This window comes from Sphaerodactylus townsendi, linkage group LG04, assembly GCF_021028975.2.
Source record: "Sphaerodactylus townsendi isolate TG3544 linkage group LG04, MPM_Stown_v2.3, whole genome shotgun sequence".
Taxonomy (NCBI): Eukaryota; Metazoa; Chordata; class Lepidosauria; order Squamata; family Sphaerodactylidae; genus Sphaerodactylus; species Sphaerodactylus townsendi.
Genome location: NC_059428.1, coordinates 58,323,361 through 58,343,751, shown reverse-complemented (window position 1 = coordinate 58,343,751; position 20,391 = coordinate 58,323,361). Strand labels below are relative to the sequence as shown.

Below are 20,391 nucleotides of genomic sequence, written 5' to 3'. Positions count from 1 at the left end.
GCAGCCATTTTCTCCAGGGGGGCAGATCTCAAACCTTACCTTCCCAAATCTCCACCCCCAATTTTCTAGCAATTTCCCAACCTGCAGCTGGCAACACTAAGGCAGATTCAACATGGCCAATAAATGGTGCTCCTGGAATGGTAAAATTCCAAGGGCACTGTTTGCATGGCTGCTGCCTCTGCAGTGAGGCAGTGCCATGCTTTTTTGGGGGGAAATGTTATTTGAGCGAGGCATTGCTCATTGAGCAAGGCATTTGGGAAACAGTGTTTCTCTGCCGGCACCATGGGAATGGCACCAGCTTGGAGGTGCCGCTTTTTGGTGCCTCCAATTTCCCCCTCACTCACCTTTTCTCCCAATGAAGCTTGGCAGAGACAGGGAGGCACATCCACACTGCCCTTCGACCCCCTGGGGTCAGAGGGCAGCATGGGTGTGCCTCCCTGTCCCTGTCGAGCTCCGTCAGGAGAGAAGGTGAGTGAGGGGAAAGGAAATGGAGGCAACTCTGTGCGGAGCCGCTGCCTCCATTTCCTTTTCCCTCTCTCACCACTTCCTTTCCCTTCACTCACATTTCCTTTCCCCTGCTCTGGGGCTGCTCACACCTCATGGTGTGAATGGCCCCGGGGCTCCACTGGCATCATTTATGCCCCCAGCCCATGTGGAATCCGCCTAAGGGGGAACTGATCTGTGTAGTTGGGAGATCTATTGTGATTCCAGGAAATCTCCAGGCCCTATTTGGAGGATAGCAACCATGCAAGGAGAGAAGGAAGGAGGCAATAGGGAGACACTATGAGGGGAAAGGGAAAGATGAAATAGTGAGGGTGGGGAAAACCCATGATATAATTCCCACAAATCTTTGTTGGTTCCCACTTGTATCCTTAATTCTACTGAGTTCCAACTTCAGGAGTACTAAAACTAGAGTTTAGATTTCTGAATAAAACCCACCATCATCAAATCTTCATGATAAATACCCCCCCACAAAATCATTTACATTATGAACAGAGCATATTCCTCTATAGAGGTTTACACATATTCTTCTACTAGTTATAATTAAGACATGGTACTCACTTGTAGAACAACATGATAATTATAGGGGAAATTAGCAGTGACAGGATAATTCAGGTCATCTACAAGACATACAGGCAAGGACAGTGTTGTAAAACCCTAACAGTACTGGCTGCATTTAAGTTAAGAGAGGTAAGCTTTCTTGCAAAGTGGATTGGAAAACCTTACAACACCTTTCATTTTCTGTTTCTGAACACTTATCCAAGACTTTGACTAGCATGGGATGAAAAAGACAGGTGCCCATTGTCTAAGCTGCCTCTATCATGTGTTTTTCAGGAAACTGATTCTTCTGAAGATTGTATTCAAAACCAAAATGTCATTGCAAATAACAGAAGGGATGAGTGCAGTACATTTTCAGCAAATGTTTGTGATACCAGTCCATTACAGACAAAAAATGCATGAACTATGTGATTAAAAGAATACTAAGTAGTAAGTACAGAAATCAATTCTGTTTAGTGTGGATGAAAATCCCCTTGAGGCTTTAAAATGTTTTTTTTTTTAAGGTCTGACAAGGTGGGAAGTTGACATCTCTTCTATAAATGCAAGAATTACTGAGCACAGAGGATTTATTTAACCAGGAAACTTGCATTATTGAGATTAGACATCTCGTTTTCAAGGTGCTCCTGGAAGATAATGGCTGCTATTCACATAATTCACGGCAGACATCAATTTTGTAAGGTAATATATGAAAAGGCCTGAAGATGGAACTTAACAGTTTTTACTCTGTATTGCAAAACAAATTTATGGGCCAAGTTTTCTAGCATTCAGTAAAGCTGCATAAAGTAAGAAATTGGTCCAATGACTTGACTAATGAAATTGAAAAGTGCTTTTGGCTAACCTACCCCACTATTCCACTTTTCACTGAGTTGATAATACATATGGTTACTTTAGATATTTAGAACTGCAACAGAACCCTAAAAATTGAATTGAAACTGCAGCTTTTACCCACTACCTTCATTCTGGAGTGGCTTGTCTGTATCTTTTGGATTTGAAATCCTCTTGGATTCATTTATCACATTTTGTGCATATTGGTCTAAACAGAAACAAATTAATATTTTTTGTAACCCATATGCATTTTGTATACATCTGTGTTAATAATTTTTCATAATGGTTGCAAAAATTATTACAGAATTTGTTTTGTGTGCTGATGTGCGGAAGTTCTCTTACCAATTGAGACTGACACAGCTTTTGTGCTGGAATAGAAATTGGCCACAGCCTGTTTATTAATCAGCAACATAGGAAGCTGAACCTGGCATGTGAGCAGCAAGTGTGCTGAACCTGGCACCGTCTCCCATGGGGATTGGGACAGGAAGTTACTAGGTGCCACTTGGGCGAGTACCCATTTAGTGACACCCCTCTTGGGGGTAGCGAGCTCTCTAGCAGAGCCTCTGCAGCTTGCACCATCGAGCCCTTCATCACGCCCAGACCCTTATTGAGGCCTCCAGCCACAGGAAGGTCTGGCATGCAAGCTAGGCCTTTCCAATATGGATGTGCTCTTATGCCCCAAAACTGTCACTGAGCTGTTACCAACAGCTCCCATCCCAGCTTGCCGAGTCCAGAGCCACCATCCTATTGCGTGCCACCTAGCCACTGCAATAGAGTGTGCCTTATGGCATGAAGCCAAATGTCTACCCCCCCCCCCAATTCAGACAAGTGGACTCTGTCAGGGCGAAAATGCACCTCTTGCACATAGGATATCTCAGTCTGCAGGATTACCTACCATCCATATCCCATACCACCTGGGCTGCAGCCTGGCAAGCTTTCCTCCTGGTCTGGTTAACCTTCCCAGGGTTCACTGCATCCCACCGTGATCTCCATTCCAGCAAACAGAACCATCTGGCCTTTGGCAGCTGCCAATGCAGCACCTGTAGGTCTGCTGCCATCTGGTGCACCAACACCATACCCTTCTGCACTGGGATGTCATTCTCCCCCAGCTAGAGCACTACACCGTGAGGAGCGCCAAAGCAAAGAACCAACTCACAAATTGTAGGCAGCAGAGCATCCAAGACCATGCCCCGGTGTCCCACCCAACGAATGATCAAGATATCATCCAGTCCAAGGTTTGGGTCCCATCCAGAACTTGCAGCATACCGACCGGCCCAATGCACAATGCTCTGTCCAACCAGCCATACACAGGTCCGCTGGCCCGGCATAACTATAAAACGAATCACAACAAGAGGTGAGGCCATACATACATCCGATATGCAAGTGGTCTCCACTGGCCAATGGCCCGAATTTGGTCCAGAGAAAATCCATCTTGTGGCCACTTCTATCCGGAATGAATGCAGACCAAACTCCGCAGTAGGTAGACCTAATGCCCCCAAACACTGCCTCAGTACTGCCGTAAACTGGAACCTGGATAATGCCGACCCATCCCTGTGTATAAGGAGGGGGCCTGGGATGGCCGGGTGGAGAGCCAAGTATGCCGCAACCAGGCAATGAGACCCACTGGGAGCTACAGCTAAGTAAATTTGGGTTCCCCAGTGAAACTGATTGGTCTTTGAACTGGCAAACCATATATACAAGCCATTCTCTGCCATTGTTACACTGGCCCACTGAATGGCCCGGGGCGCCAAAGATGTTGTAGAAGGTGCAACTAATTCACTACTATGAAAGCACCAAAGAAAGACAACATGAAAGCTGCACAAAATAATGTCCCCTCATATGGTGATGAGCAGACAGAGGCAGTGACCATGAGTGGTGACTGCAATGGTCCCTGGTAATGGGCCAATGGCTATCTGAAGGCTGAGGGGAAGCCCAGCACCACTCTGCTATTGCCCTGCATGCTAGGAAGGATGTGGTTGGGTCAGGGATTCCTAAGGACCTGCAAAAGAATGAAATGACTGCTAAATGAACCCTCATAGTCTGCGGTGCAAACCCCCAGGCCTTCAAGTTGGCCAAATATTGAAGTAGTAGACCTTCAGAGATCCCCTGCTGTGCTGCCAGGCCCAGAGGTGCTGCAAAGTCAAGAAAGGTGCCCACTGCCCCTTCATAGGTGCGTCAGGTGGCCGGTGCCAAGGACTGGAGGACACCATCTGCTATCATGTGCTGCCAAGGTGCCACAGCTGTTCCAGGAGCGGGTCTGGATGCTGGTTGGCCTCAGGTGCAAGGGAGCAGAGAAGGTCCACCTGGCAATGAGATAAAGTGTCAGAAATACAGTTGATGACCCCTGGAAGAAAAACGGCCTTAAAAGAGATGTCATTGACAAGGCATAGCAACAGCAACTCTCGGACCAGACACATGGCCCTTTTTGATTGGCTGGACTGCCTGTTCACCACCCTTACCACTGCTTGATTGTTGCACCAGAAGCGCACTGATGCCTACAGATTGCTGGGCAAACTTTGACATTGGGTCAATTATATAGTAACTGGCTGGGAAATCAGAGTCCAGATTTGGGTATTTAATCAGAGCCTGAATGACACAATTTTATTTACTTTGTCAATATTTCTATGCTGCTTTGTCCTGATGGGGTCCAGATTCACTGAGCTGTTAATGCAGGCCTCATGCCCTAACCCTGTTTGAAATAGCCAGAGAGCCTCAGAGTGCTGTAGAGATGGCTCACAGATGGATTAAAATGAGCTGCATGAAACACATATATGAAATGAGTTGGAATCCAACTTAGAATGGGAATCTGAAAGGTACCTCAGAGTGTAAATACATGTGAGACTGGGAGAATTATGGTTGGATATTTACAGGGTGTTTTTTTTCCAAATATAAATCACAACTATGCCAGGCAGCAATGAAGAGGGCATTTAATTCTTCTTCCTCTTCACAGTTTCTCCAATTCCCTCATGCTAGCATTAGCCTTGTACAGAAAAAAAAGGTGAGCAGCCATGATGTATTTTCCCCTTCTAGTTCCAATGGACGCGAGTACACCAATAGCATGCACTAGCACCATACCAATTTGAATAAGGGCCACATGTGGCTACTATATAACATCATGAAGCTGCCTTATACTTCATCAGACCATTGGTCCATCAAGGTCAATATTGTCTACTCAGACAGGCAGTGGTTCTATTGCATGAACAAGGTTTTTTGAAAAAGAAGTTAGTGTAATTTTTATATCTGAACTAAGGTAGAAATAATGGGGTCATCTTGCAAAGTTAGTGTCATTTTATGTCTAAATTTAGTTAGAAATAACTATTAATTTGAGCAGGGTTGCTCTTTTGGAATTCAATTAGCAGCTGCAGGGACTGGTCAGTGGAGCAATTTTATCAGTGCCACTGTAAATTGTCTGAGTGCCATGTGAAATATTTTAAGAAGAAGATATTAAAATGTTCCTTTTACCTTGTTCAATTAGGAGAAGAAACTTTAAAAGCTGCTGAAATGGAAATGGATTATTTTCTCTTTTTTTAAAAAAGAAAAGAAAATCAATAACATTTAAGAGTTAGATTTTCAGCAAGTGTTTTCATGGGTCCATTCCAAATGGTTTAGCAGGGCCCCTTGTTGTAAGTGTGTATTCTAGAACAGAATGTTCCAAGGCCTCTGACCCTATACAGTCAGGACCAATTCAGATGTTTTATAGGAGAATTCAGAAGTGCAAGCAAAGCTAATAAAGTGTATTAATGTGATATAAACTTGTGCAGATGTATAATCAAAAGCCTCATATAAAATATCTGAATTGGAAATGTGGATTGAAAAACGGAGATTCCAAAGAAAACCAAAGTTTTCTTGCATAACCCTCCATCACTTGATTTCTCTGTACAATCGTTAGCGTCAGTGCCATTTTAAAACACCATTTTAAAAAATGGCCCATTTCTGTATAGATTATTCGGCACTTGTCAACTGATGTAGTCATCAAGTGATGGGCATAGGTCCATTCCAAACAGCACAAAAAAGACCTCTGTGGGACATTTTAAAAAGAGTGACTGCCTCTTTTCACTCTGTACACCCAAAATAAAATTTCCAAGGGAACTTAAAAAGAGGTATTTATTGATGTGCTTTCCAGACAGAAAAGGGGTGGGAGAGGAAAAGTGACTGTTTCCCATCCCAAATGTTTTGCTCTCTGGTCAGTTTCACCCTCAGTTTGCACCCAACATTTTGTGTGTAGCTGAAGGGATTCTCCCTGCTGCCATTTGCTGAAAGTTGCCCCAGGACATTTGCTCTGCAGGCTTCAATCCTGGGTGCCTTTTCAGACCCCAAAAGTGCACAGTTGTACTCAGCTGGTCCTGCCAATTCCAGCAATAAATAGTTATCCCATTTTTTTAAAAAAATGATGAGCTATCTCCATAGCTACCATTTCCCCAAAAATAAGACCTATCCTGAAAATAAGCCCTAGCATGATTTTCGGGATTTTTGGAGGATGCTTGAAATATAAGCCCTACTCCAAAAATGAGCTCTAGTTACAGATTCCCTGGCGCAGATGATATGGTCACGTGGGAGGCACAAAACCATGGGAAAAAAATAAGTCATTCCTTGAAAATAAGCCCAAACGCATATTTTGGAGCAAAAATTAATATAAGACCCTGTCTTATTTTCAGGGAAACACGGTACGCAGAAACAAATACAAGGATCTTAGCTATTTGGAAGACCTGTCTATCTCCCATTGAGAAGCATTAGATTGACCTGCAGACTGACTTAGTTTTTTTCTTACTGGACAGAGCAAATGTCCTGGGGCAACCTTCAGCATGCTCAGAATATAAGCCCTACTCCACAAATGAGCCCTAGCATGGGAGATTAGGGCAATTGTTCTATAGCTGGTGCAGTCCCTGGAGTTGCTTTTTTTTGGTAGTGGAATGAAAACTGGTCTTTTCCACTTCTTTGACCATGTGCAAGTCCTCTAGATCTTCTGACATAATGCTGTCAGTGCAGCTCTTGGGACTGGTGTGAGCAGTTCAGCAGGAATTCTATCAATACCAGGTGATTTGTTATTTAGCAACTGCCTCAGGACCCACTCCACTTCACTTTCCAACAGGTCTGGTTCCAGTTCCTCTTGATCCAGCAAGTCCCTCTGTGTGATCAATATTGTGGCCAGCGTATAGTTTCTCTGCATATTCTCTCCACCTCTTCTTAATGTCCTGCTAGTTGTTGATCTCCTTCCCATTATAATCCTTGATGGTTGCCTGATGAGCAGAGAAAAGCTTCCTCACCTGTTTCTCACAGTCTTAAATAATTCTCTGGTGTTGCCCTTTTAATTTTCTTCAAGGCTGTTGAATTGGGCATTTAGGAAGTTGATCTTATCTTTCCTAGCTTCTCCTTGGAAATCAGCATTGAGTTGTCTCACCTCATCTAACCTGCCCTTAGCCTTAGCCTCTCTTCTCTTATCAGCAATCTGGAGGGTGGTTGCAGTTAGCCAGTTTCCACTACGTATTGGCTTCTTGTATGGCACATGTTTTGGGGCAGTTTCAATGATGGTTCCTTTGATCTCTGCCCATAGTTCATCTGGCTCTCCTTCCTGTCTGAGTAAAGCAACCCTGTTTCTCATGTCAACTGCATATTGTGCAGGGATTTTGCTGACATCAAACTTCTTTTGCATGGCAGGATGTTTGATCTTGCACAATCTGACCTTAGCTATAAGGAGTTGGTGATCAGGCCCACAGTCTGAACCTGGTAGTGTTTTCACAGCAGAAATTGATCCCCTCCATTTTTGATGACAGAGGATGAAGTCTATCTGGTTGCAATGCTGCCCATTTAGAGATGTCCAGGTGTAAAGGCACCATTTAGGATGGATGAAGAATGTGTTGGTGATTCTAAGCTTGTTTTTCTGGCAGAACTTGTTTTTCTGGCTGCACAAGGTGGTCCCCAGCATTATTCCTTTCTCCTAGACGAGTGGTTTTCAACCTTCCTAATGCCACGACCCTTTAATACAGTTCCTCATGTTGTGGTGACCCCCAACCCTAACATTTATCCATTTTACTGATGGAGAACACTGATGCAGAGAGTCTTAGGCGACCCCTGTGAAAGGGTCGTTCGACACCCAAAGAGGTCCCGACCCCCAGGTTGAGAACCACTGTCCTAGACCATGTCTACCAACCCCACTCTTGTCTCTTCTCCTTCTCCAACTTTGGCATTGAAATCACCCATGATGTAGATGATGTCCTTTCTATAAGTTTGGTTGATTGCATTCTGGACTTGGCTATAGAAGTCCTCAGTGTCTTGTTCCGACGCATCGGCTGTTGATGCATAGACTTGGATGATAGTCACATACAAAGGTTTCCCTCTGATGTGGATTGTCATGATTCTGTCGCTAATGTATTTAGGACTTTCTATTCATCTTACAATCCTTTTGTTGGCCACAATGGTAACTCCTTTCCTCCTTTCTGTTGCATTCCCTAAGTAACAAATGTCATAGTCAACTGAGCTAAAGTCTCCAGATCCAATCAAGTGCAGTTCACTTACTCCCACTAGGTCCACACTTGTCCTTTCCATTTCTTTTGATAGTCTCCAGTGCTTTCCAATTTACATTCCTCTCACATTCCATGTTCCAATGATATAATGATATTTGCAACTCAGATAACCCTTTTCATCACAGACCACATCAGCAATTGGGATCCCATAAGGGTTTCCCCCATTCACGTCATCCTTGTCCTGAATACTTTGGGTCCTCATTTGCTCTTCCCCAGTTGCATGGTTGATGCTGTTCAGCCTGGGGGGGCCTACTGTTGAGCACCATATTTGAAGCAAGTCGATTCTGATCCATAGAGTTTCATGGGGAAGGTTTTACGAGGTAGGTCACCAGGTCTTTCCCCAACACATAGTACTTAGCCAAATGACCACCACAGTTGGTATGTTATGTGTTGCCACCCACGCGGCACTAAGGGGAGGGTGGAAGTTGTATCCTATGAGGAACAAATACCAACATATTCCATCAATTCATAGATCTTTCCACTGGTGCAAAGAAGGAACCTTAAACCAACAGACTATATCACTATTAGCTGTGAGAAGTGGAAGAATCTAAACTGCAATAATTTTCTTCTCTGTATGTGGGTGTCTCAACAAAAATGTCATTTCAGCCCTTTCAGTTTTGTTTTCTTTTCTTTTTCCTTTCTTGAGTTTCACTGTTGAAAAAAGTAAAAGAGAAATAGGAGCATTTCATTTATGTTCTTAATAATTAACATGTTCTTATGTTCTTAATAATAATGTTCTTATTATGTTCTTAATAATTAACACTTTTCTTCTGATCGCTTTTTTTTACATGACATTAAAAATGCCTAAGGCTCAAACTACACATATTGTAGTCATTGGAATTCCAGACATATATTTTGACACTAAAGAGTAGCTGGAGGGTGGCTCAAAATGGGTCAGAATGATTGGGAAAGCAGGGGTTCCTGTCACAGAGCAATAACATTATGTGCCATTTAATCCCAACATACAACTGAATTACTACAACTCTTATCATAAATCTGCTGGAAAATTTTAGTTAGTAGTCTCTTGTACAGATTTGCTTTGTCTTAAGTACTAATAACCATTAAGTAACTAGACAACACTGCCAAACAAACTAATTACAGAATTTCAATTAAGTTCAAAAGATAGGCCAGTTATAATAGTGACAGATTATTGCAGACTCTTGTTTCTGTAGTACTGTACAAAATAGTTAAACATACCCCACTCCTCACCCGCCCCTTTATCTTCCCAGGCTCTGGCTCCAGGCTTAAGGACTGTGGCAGGGGTAGGCCCATCCCATCCAGGTGAGTGCTTCCAAGGCACCCGCCTTGTGAGGAAGCTGGGGTGAGCAGCCACTCAATGGCATGGCTCCTGCCCCAGCTGCCGGGGTGTGGAAAGTCCACCGCTTGGCAGGCTTGCCAGATGAGATTTTCTTTCTCCCATTTTCAACTACCGGTATATTATTTATTTTCTACATGCATATCTTGTCTTTCTCCCCAATAAAAATCCAGTGGGTTTCATCTTTCTCATGCCCTCCATTTTGTTCTCACAACAACTCTGTTAATTAGGTTAAGCTATAAGTATATGACTGGTCTAAGATCATCCAGTGAGGATCTATGACAGAGGAAATTTGAACCTGGATCTTTCAAATCCTAGTCTGAAACTCTAATCCCTATACCATACTGGCTTTTTTGAGGGGGAGTAGCAAACAGTCAGGTCAAGGTGAGCCATGCAAGTCACATAGTAACAATTCATTCAGTGGTTAATTGCATGCCTATCGCTGATGAGGCTTCCCTGAAAAACCAAAATACTGTATATACTTGTGTATAAACTGACTTTTTCAGTACATTTTTAATGCTGAAAAAGCCCTCCTCGGCTTATATTTGGGTCAGCTTATACTCACATATATACATTATTTATATACAACTGTATGAGGAAGAATCCAGTTTTGAAGGATTTTAACTCTTGTGTTTTAGCTTGGTTGCTGATTGAGCTATGGTTTTTTGTACTTTTAAAGTTATTGTTGATACCATATTGTTTTTGTTGACCCTCTTTTCCACTTACAGAGCTAGTTTACTGTTTTTCTTTGAAATAAATATTCAAAAATATTTAACCTACTGATGCATCAATTAATGTAATTTTATTGGTATCTATTTTTATTTTTGAAATTTACCAGTAGCTGCTTCATTTTCCACCCTAGGCTTATACTCAACTCAATAAGTTTTCCCAGTTTTTTGTGGTAAAATTAGGTGCCTTGGCTTATATTCAGGTCGGCTTATACTCGAGTATATACGATAGCCCTTAATAGGTCTCTGTCCCCTCCCTGCCTTTTACTGACAGAAACCAAGTCTTTAAGGCTGGCAATACCTGAGACAGTTGCCTAGCAGTAGCTATAGAGGAGATTTTTTCTTAAAGCTACAGGGGTTTACAGGTGTTACTTCTGTAAACCTGTAAACCTGGGGTGATATTTTCTCAGGCAGACTTGCCTCACAAAGTTGTTTTCAGGAAAAAATGAATGAGAGAACCATGTAAACTGTTTTGGACCCTCGTTGAAGAGATAGATTTGGCATGGCATTTATTATAAATATGATTTTGGCTACAGTCAGCAAAATATACTTTTGAATAGTTTGCAAAAAAGATAATCACTCTTGCTAGTATTGTTGCAGCTTTTCTGACAAAAGAAATAACTGCTGCTTCAGAATCCATATTGTGAGCACACTGCCTAAGAACATACGTCTAATAAGTAAATAAAAAATAAAATATTCTATAGCTCCCTACTGAAATACATTGCTTTTTAAAATATTAACATGCCAAGTAATGCTCATCCATTTGAGTTACAATAGCACTAAATACAAAGAATTGAGGATTGATTCTTTCCTGTCCCTCCAAACAGTTCTATTAATCATTGTATAACAGAAATAAAAATTGGGCAGAGTCTCACCCTAGCATGAATATGCAGAAAATTAGGAAAGCAGTACCCACTGATTTTGTCTTTACAGCAGTCTAACATGAGAAATCTGGTACCCTTTTGTTGTGTAATTTTATATGAGTCCTAGAAACTCACTATTCTAAGATCTAATGAAAAATTACTGTACCATTCCTTTCACATTTTTCTGGTTTTGTTTGTAAACATTGTCCATTAATGTGAGGCATTGCTTGTACTGGCCCAGGCAATCCTATCTCATTTGATAATGGACTGAGAATCCAGTGGATTATTGCAGGGATTTTATCTTGCCCTAATCTCTAGGGAGAAATGTACAAACAGCTGGGAATGACAAGAAGGAACAGCATTCTGTGGCCGGAATTTTTTGACACTGGATAATTATTTATAAATGTGATAAAGATTGTCACAGCAAAATGAATCTTTTCTGTTTTTCACTGGTAAGTCTTTCCTTTGTCTACCTTGATTGTATTAGTTTGTCAGCCTAAGCTAAATCAGGTGACAAAGATTAAAGGTATTGTACAATATGAAGCTATCCAGGCCAGTAACAAAGATGAGAATAAGTTTTAAAACCTGGGGCAAGGGGATGTGGATCTCCTACCAAAAATAATCTGGCTGGTAGGAAATCTGGTAAATGAATACTTGGTTTGCTAAATATATTGTTAGTGTAGTTAGTATAGTTTGTTAGAAAACAATTTCTATGTGTGCTATTTATTTACCCGGTGATTTGAATTCACCTTCTTATGCATTGTTTTGGAAATGTGACGTTATGAATGTCTTCAGCATGCATTTCCTATTTTCTGCTGTGCTAGTCGTATAGTTTTGCTTTGTTGCTGGAAAAAAACATGATGTGCATTAAAATACTAGGGTTGCTTGCTCTCTTACACAGATCCTATGTTAATGAACAAAGATGCCAATCAGTAATTTTCAATATTGTCCTTGCCAGATACATCTGTTTGTCGGTGTTTGACACTTTCCATACATTCGATGCGTATCTATTTATACAAATCTCTACTTCTTAAAAACATTTGATGTTCACATTGCAAGCATTATTGGGAAACTCAGATAAATTCTAAACATGCTTTCCAAGGAGTAAGTCCCATTGAATGCCAAGAGATTTAATCTGCAGTTTATATGCTTAGGAGCACACTGACAGTCTTCCCATTTACAGAAGTTATTTCATATTTCACTAGACACAGTGTGTAACAGACTTCTCTCTGTGATACACCTCTGAAGATGCCAGCCACAGATGCAGGCGAAATGTTAGGAACAAGATCTACCAGACCACGGCCACACAGCCCAGAAAACCCACACAACCAGTTATTTCATATGGCTGTACCTAGGCATTGTTCAGCTCTTGGTACAGAGGAAACAAAATGTAACATTATTTAAAGTAATCTTTAATGTTATTTAAAGTTACTACCCTATAAACAATAAAATATTTACAGATCAGTGACCTGTTCCACCCGGCTTAGTTTGCATATTTTAATTTCAGATTTCTTACCTACACTTTAACCCTGAAAAAGTGTACATCATTATGCTATATAACATTTTAAAATACTATCATAGTTGCAGTCAACAAATTTATAAGACTAGGAACAAAACTTTCATATAAAAGGAATAATTTAATGATATATGCCAGGGTGGATTCTTACTTTTAAAATATTGTCAGAAGGGATTTCTTAAAAACTAAGAATGGAGCAAACTTTATATATTTCCCTTGGGAAATGAGTTTTATAAATGTAGCATTAAAGCAAAAAAATTGGCAATGTTTCTGTCTATGATTTTTTCCCCAATGAAATGTCCTAGGACTATAAATTGTTGTAGAAATATTAGTTTGGAATGATTACCACTTTCATTCTATTAACTTGCTACAGTCTACAGAGTAGTGTCAAAAATATTTGTAACAATTATAGATCACACTGCAGAAAACAGGTATATATTTCAGAATATCCTGTGGCATTTCATCTTCCTCTGTTGACAGCATTCACAACCCAGTCTAAACAATTGGCCCTAACATAATGGGCTAAAATTTTCAGATCTTGTATTTGAAAATTGTGTCCCAATATCCTCTATGATGTTATTGGGAAAAGTAATGGCAATATAGAAGAGTATCTGTTTGGTATGCAGAATGTTCCAGATTGAATCCATGAACTCTCTAGTTAAAAGGAACAACAAAATATAAGTCTAGCAGCACCTTAAAAACAAACAAAACTTCCCAGGGCAGAAGCTTTTGTGAGTCAAGATTCACATTGTCAGTTAAAAGGCAGTAGGTAATGTGAAAGATCTCTACTAGTGTAATCTTCCTTATATAATTAAGATCAAAATAATATTTATTGGCTTATATTAGTCAGATTAACCACTCAAATCACATACTGAAATAAAACACAGCAAAAAAAATATTAACAAACAGGAATCTCTGGTACTAACACTACTTTATTCCTGCATACTTTTTGGGGACTGGAAGTCACTCCAGATATCCACAAAAATGTTAGTCTTTACAATGCCACAAAAATCATTTCCTAAAACAGACTAACATAGTTAAGCTCTGTGGAATTATGATGAAATTAATCGTCAGTCCATCTTTATTGTGATCACAGACCAATGTAAGGTAAATAAAGTAAAGGATAAAACATGATACAAGTAAAACATAGTAAAAATGTAGATATGGCTCTAAAAGGAATAAAAGCAAGATCTACTGGTAAAAAGAAGCTGGCGGCATAAAATATATGAGAATGTAAAGGAAACAGAGTAAAAGCATTAACAATTAAAGGAGAATAAAAACTTTAAAACTTTTGGGAAGGAGGACTTAATTAAGCAAACCAGAAAGACAAGGGTCCCTTCCACACACACAGAATAATGCATTTTCAATCCACGTTCACAATTGTTTGCAAGTGGATTTTGCTATTCCACACAGCTGCAAAGTGGATTGAAAGTGGATTGAAAGTGCATTATTCTGTATTTCTGGAAGGGGCCTTACAAAACTGTCAAAAATTAATGTTTTTTTCCAAATAATAATAAAAGGACAAACCAACTGCAATTAAGTATGGAAGTATGTTTCTTTAAAATACAGCGGTACATAGGATTAAAGCACTGATTAAAGCGCCGATTAAAGTGCCTCCTGACCAGCCGTTCACTTGTGGGTGGCTGCAACCTGGTTTTTTTAAAGATTGCAGATAGTGCAATTCTCAAAAAACCCAGTTCAGGGACTTAGCACAGGGCAGCCTTGCTTTAGGGGTGGGATCCGTGTGAAGTTTTCCCCTGAAACAGGCTTTTTACTGTCTGTAGCCTGGGTTTATCAGCCCATGTGGAAGGGGCCTTAAAGGAGTTGATAGTTAAAGTTAAGAGAACCACAAAAAGCTGCAGAGGCCCATTGAGATGAGCCAGCTAGTTTCAGGGCAAGCAGAGATTGGCTCCTTATGTGTAAACAGAAAACATGAGGAGGCACCTCTGCAATCCCACTGTGCACTGAACAGCCTCTGAAGAGTCCTGAGATAAGCAGTTTATGTTAGTAATATTGAAGATACTCAGGATCTTAAAATACCATTTTTGAAACTAAGGAGTACATATTTGCAAATAATAAATCCCCAGTTCTATCTATGGCAGTTGTATGTACACTTAGTAGTAGTAGGGTTGTGCATTTCAAAGGAAATTCATATGAATTTTGAATCAGGATTTCAGGTAGGGAGCTGTTTTTATTATCTTGATTTTTAGGAATGGGATTACCAGTTCAGGATTCTTTGCAGTTTTTTTTTTGGGGGGGGGGGTTCTAAAAATTTGGGATAATTATTTTTGTCATGTTTTAATCACATACACACACCCTCACAGAGACAGCAGGAGAAAAAAAAGGAGGGAGGCAAATACAGGAAGCTAGTCCCAGATTCAGCATTCCAGCATTATCCCCAGAGAAGGCTTCTCCCACTATTGGCATCAGAGATGGCAGAATCCACCCCACAGCTGGAAATGGCAGGCAGCCAGGCAGGCTTCTGGAGTACAATGAGGCTTGGTTGCAGCAGCAACAATCTCTCCCTCCCCCCAATTGGTGGGGGAACTTATTTGCCTTTTTAAAATTAGCAATTGACTAGCGTTGTATCTCTTTAACAGTATAGCAGCAGTGGCGTAGGAGGTTAAGAGCTCGTGTATCTAATCTGGAGGAACCGGGTTTGATTCCCAGCTCGGCCGCCTGAGCTGTGGAGGCTTATCTGGGGAATTCAGATTAGCCTGTACACTCCCACACATGCCAGCTGGGTGACCTTGGGCTAGTCACAGCTTCTCGGAGCTCTCTCAGCCCCACCTACCTCGCAGGGTGTTTGTTGTGAGGGGGGAAGGGCAAGGAGATTGTAAGCCCCTTTGAGTCTCCTACAGGAGAGAAAGGGGGGATATAAATCCAAAACTCTTCACTCTTCTTCTATAGCAATATGTATATCAGATTCTCTGAATTCCTGGGTTTTATGGGGGGAAAATAAGTCTCCAGACCCTTGGGTTGTAAAAACATATATTTTCTTTATATCTCTACAATGGAATTGGCTAGGGATTCACTCAAAAATTAAATTCAGAGAACCTGATACACAGGTTACTATACTGTTGTATTGGTATAACACTATTTGATTGCTGATATTGTTTAAAAAGTCCACTAGTGGCAGGAGAAAATACCCTCAGTGACAGCCAAGACTTATGGGAATCCAGGAGCTCACCTGCCTTCCTGCCATTTTCCAAGGATGGAGCCAATTTCTGCTACGTCCAGTGCTGAAGTGGGGAAAAGCCTCCAGTGGGGATGAATGCTATCATGGATTAGCATGATAGCATGATAGAATGCTGGTTCAGATCTTTCCCTTTTAAAATAAACTGGCATTGGTGGAGGCCAAGTTTATCCTGCCATGAGCTGGTAGCTGTTGTCTCTCTTCCCTTTAAATTGGAAAAGAGATGCTAACTAATAGTTGTTTCTTGGGTGGGTGGGTGGGGGGGTTTCATTTCAGTTATCCCTGCACTGGCACAAAACAATTAATTTGGATATACCAAAATATACACTTCTAATTGGTTAAATGGTTAAATGGAGAGATTTGGGGCTGGGTCCCTTGCCTAAATTCCAGACAACTCATTAAACATAAAAGTCCTCTTTTTTTTAAACACACACACACAAAAAGCCTGAAAAACCTGCACTGAAGGGAGCATAGAAGTAGTATGTGCTCAACTGTGCTTAACATCGTGCTTATGTGCTTAAAATGGTGCAGATTGTTTCCACAAAGTCTGCAACTGACATGTAAATTGGGGTGCTGTGTAGTTTCCGGGCTGTATGGCCGTGTTCTAGCAGCATTTTCTCCTGACGTTTCGCCTGCATCTGTGGCTGGCATTTTCAGAGGATCTGAGGACATGTAAATTGCTTACGATAGTGCCATAAGAAGGTGTATAACATATGGTAAGAATTCTTGTGTTTCATCAGTGTATTTCACTGTACAACACTTCACTGTACAGGAGCATTTCACTTTACATGACAGAAATGTTCAGCAATGTGACATATTTCAAGTTGGGGAAAAGAAGCTCAAACTCATTTCCCCATCTCATTTTTCCTGTACAATAACCAGAATGAAGAATTTTTCATTTCTTCAGCACTGAGAGCATAAGGCCAGATGTTAGAAGATGGGATTCTTGCTATAAATACTGCACAGGAAAAAATGACAACACAATATGAAAGGAACACAATATTCTACCCCAAAAGTTCCAAACCAATTTTTCCCTATCTTTTTTATTTTGGGACCAGTTTAGAGAAATGCAAGGACCAGTTTACAGAAATGGTTCCCACCTCTGCACACACACAAACCATTTTTTTTAAAAAAAACTGTACGCTTTACGTGAAGCAAAGTGTTTTGCACTGGGCTATGCCTGCACACATCTTCAAAACCTTTCTGCTCTGTAGCTTCCAATACATGCTGGGTTCTGCTCCCAAGTCATGCTGAAATTCCAATAATTTTTTATATCAGGCTCTCGTAGCCATGTGACCTTTGACATACAAACATATCTTTTGCAAAGATAACTCTATTCTCCGTAGAATATAACTTGTGAGATAGTTAGACAATATATAATGGAAAACTGAAAATGGTCCTGTAGCTCAAACACTACATGAAGAGAACTTTTTTATATATACTGTGTGCAATCTCATTATTTCTACACCAAGTCCATCATTGTAAGGGATTGTCATTATTCTGAACACTTTGAGTTAGCATAATAGTTCCCCATATGAGGCTGGGAATCTCAGCTGAGAGTAATCACAACTTTCAGAAGGCACAGCAAGCTCTTGTGCTTACAGTGGAACCAACAGATAATTACTGCTGATAAAGAACAACAGAAGTCCAATTGTTGTAGCACCCAGCTGGCCAGATGTTTGGAAAGAAGAGGAAAGCAACCTAATCCCCCCCACCAGTCATGAATGTTTAAATCCTTTTGAGTTCTTGGATTCACATTTTTATTGTATATACTACTACATTAATTACTATTAATTATTAATATATTTTATCCTGATTCCTTCAACACACACAGTATCACCACCTTTTCCTTTTATTGTCACAACAAACCTGTGAATTAGGATTGCCAGCTCAAGGATGGCAACTGGCAGGAGACTCACTGTTGAGGGAGGAGCTCCCCAGAGACATAATAATGTCAGTAGCAATGTACTGACATCACTTCCAGTGCAAGCATGAAAATACATCAGTGCATTATTGGGAGTGCTCTAGCATTCAGCCACAAGTCTATGGTTTATCTATTCCTCACACTGTATTCTTAGATTATGCTGAATGTTCCTATCTCAGCCTTCACAACTAGTTTACTTTTCCTATCCAAATCTATGAGACAAGAAAGTCAGGGTCAGCTCAAACCTGAAGAAGGGAATCATTTCACAAAAGATCTCTGACCCTGCCTGCTTCTGACCAGACCAAAACTGCTAGGGGACTTGTCATGACCTGTCCTGGCTACAGTAGCAATGGTATCTATTTGCTGTTGGGTAAAGCCTAGGAATAAGTGGATGAGGTTTCATTAACTATCTGCAGTGTTTCTAACATTTTAATCCATGCATGTAATATTGCTATACTGTGGATACAATCTGGGGTAGTGAAGTGGGCAACAGGAGCCGTTGGGGAGGAAGCATCTACTACCCATTAAAGTCATCCCCAACCATCTGAGAAAAAGATTAGCTCAATATGTCAGTTACAAAGTTCTTCTATTCCAGGAGGGCTCCATGGACAGCTTATATGAACCTGTTAAAGAAAACCAAGAACCACAAGAAGCTATTTGTATGATCAGCCGGGCTAACACTCCAGCAAATGTCCCAATGAAGTATGGACCTCCTGAGAGATCTCAGTCATTGGTAAGTGACACTAACAATGTTGTGTCTCTGAAACAGGAAAAAAGTGAAATATCTCTTGTAACAAAACCAAACAGGGGCGAAGGAAAGGATTCCCCTTTCACAAATTCCAAGCCCTGGGAGCTATTACCTCAGGAATTATTCCTTATTGACTTTAGGGATCTCCCAAATAATAAGCACCAGAGCCCTTATCGCCTAAACAAACTTTATTCATCTACTTGTTACAGGTAAATAGCAAATGGATGAGCTGCAAGCAGAGGAAACCTCTGTGGGGAATCGTCTCGGAGAATCTGCTGCAGCACACAAAATGGCAGGTCCACTGTTAAATTGACAAGCGCTCCGTGCAGCAGGCAGGAAAAAAAAGATCTATTTTGGCTGAAAACACTTGTGTTCTCCTGTGATGTGGGAACACAAAATGCCAACACGGATCTTTTTATAACATCCTAAAGATGTTATATTTATGCTGTGTGGAATCCACCATTATCTGCTATAGATCATATGGAGGAATGTTATGTACAGTCTGTCAAGACGACTAAGATCAATATTATGGAACTCACTGATCTAATCTACCTCTGGTTCCAAACAATTAATCATGCACAATAGATGGTTTACATTGAATGTAAAGCCACATCAAAAGCCAGTACTGTGGGGTTCAGTTGAGCATCATGAAGGAGATAGGCATATTCATCAAATGTATACATAAAGCCCTGCTTCTGCATGTAAAACAAACTTCCTTTCTACACAAACATTCTAAAATGTTTGTAAAACCTTTGCAAAACTTTTTAAATCCCACCTTTTATCCACATTCATCCACTGGAAATGACTTTTGGCTGCCATTTTGTGATTTCCCCCCCTTTATTGAGTTCTGTATTGAATTGATGCTTCAGTGCTTCAGCCTCATTCTACACTCATATACTCAATGCTTCAGAGATCGCCACCCCACCCCCCTCAAATAAACAAGTAAGGGGGAACTGAGTGAGCTCCATGGATGATATGTTTTATTTCCTGCTTCAAAACATTGTAAATGAATTGTGCAGAAAAAGCCAAAGTTTGTCAAAAATTGTGTCATGAAAAAATGAAGCATCTCTATAACTTGTTCCATTGTGTTGAAAACAGAACTGTTGAAGCACTTGTTGCTATTTACAAGCATCTGCACAATGTTTTGTAGTGATACTGTTTTAAAAATAACAAGATGGCAGATCTTGCTTGTATACAGCATGAATCAACAGATGTTATTTTCAGTGTGTAGTATTACTGTTTATTACTGAACCTATTTCGGTTATCTCTTGAAAATCAGGTCACCATGTTAATGTATGTTACTAAAATTAAAGCTGCAGCATAAGGCATAGCCAAATAGTCCCAAATGCCATGAGACAAATAGAATGGCTGCTTTCCCTTTGTATCTTCTGAATGACTATTTGTAGGCAAGCATATGGTAAACTAGTGCAGCCAACGTTTGCACAACTGTAGGGACCCATGCTTCAGTTTTGGGCAGACATATAGGATGGTAAAGTTTTCATTTCTAAAAAATTCATCGTATCATAATATGAATTCATTGTATCATAATTCAATGTGCTGACATTTCATTTTATTTTATGATTTTACATTTTATGTTTTTATTACTATTGATTGTTTCCTGATTGCTTACTAGACCTATATGACAATCATTAAGTGCTGTACCTTATGATTCTTGACAAATGTATTTTCTTTTATG

General features: G+C 40.5%; 1 protein-coding gene across 3 annotated transcripts in view; it reads left to right on the top strand.

The window, feature by feature from the left end:
• Positions 1 to 20,391, top strand: part of SAMSN1 (SAM domain, SH3 domain and nuclear localization signals 1) — a 353,573-nt gene that overhangs the window by 232,485 nt on the left and 100,697 nt on the right. For 2 of the 3 annotated variants that reach the window (XM_048494498.1, XM_048494496.1), the window contains exons 4-6: positions 9,635 to 9,686; positions 11,630 to 11,763; positions 18,543 to 18,680. In XM_048494498.1, coding sequence (XP_048350455.1) covers positions 11,740 to 11,763; positions 18,543 to 18,680 — 162 coding nt within the window. In that variant the 5' untranslated portion in view covers positions 9,635 to 9,686; positions 11,630 to 11,739. The remainder of the gene's footprint in view (positions 1 to 9,634; positions 9,687 to 11,629; positions 11,764 to 18,542; positions 18,681 to 20,391) is intronic. The other variant, XM_048494497.1, reaches the window with a different exon arrangement.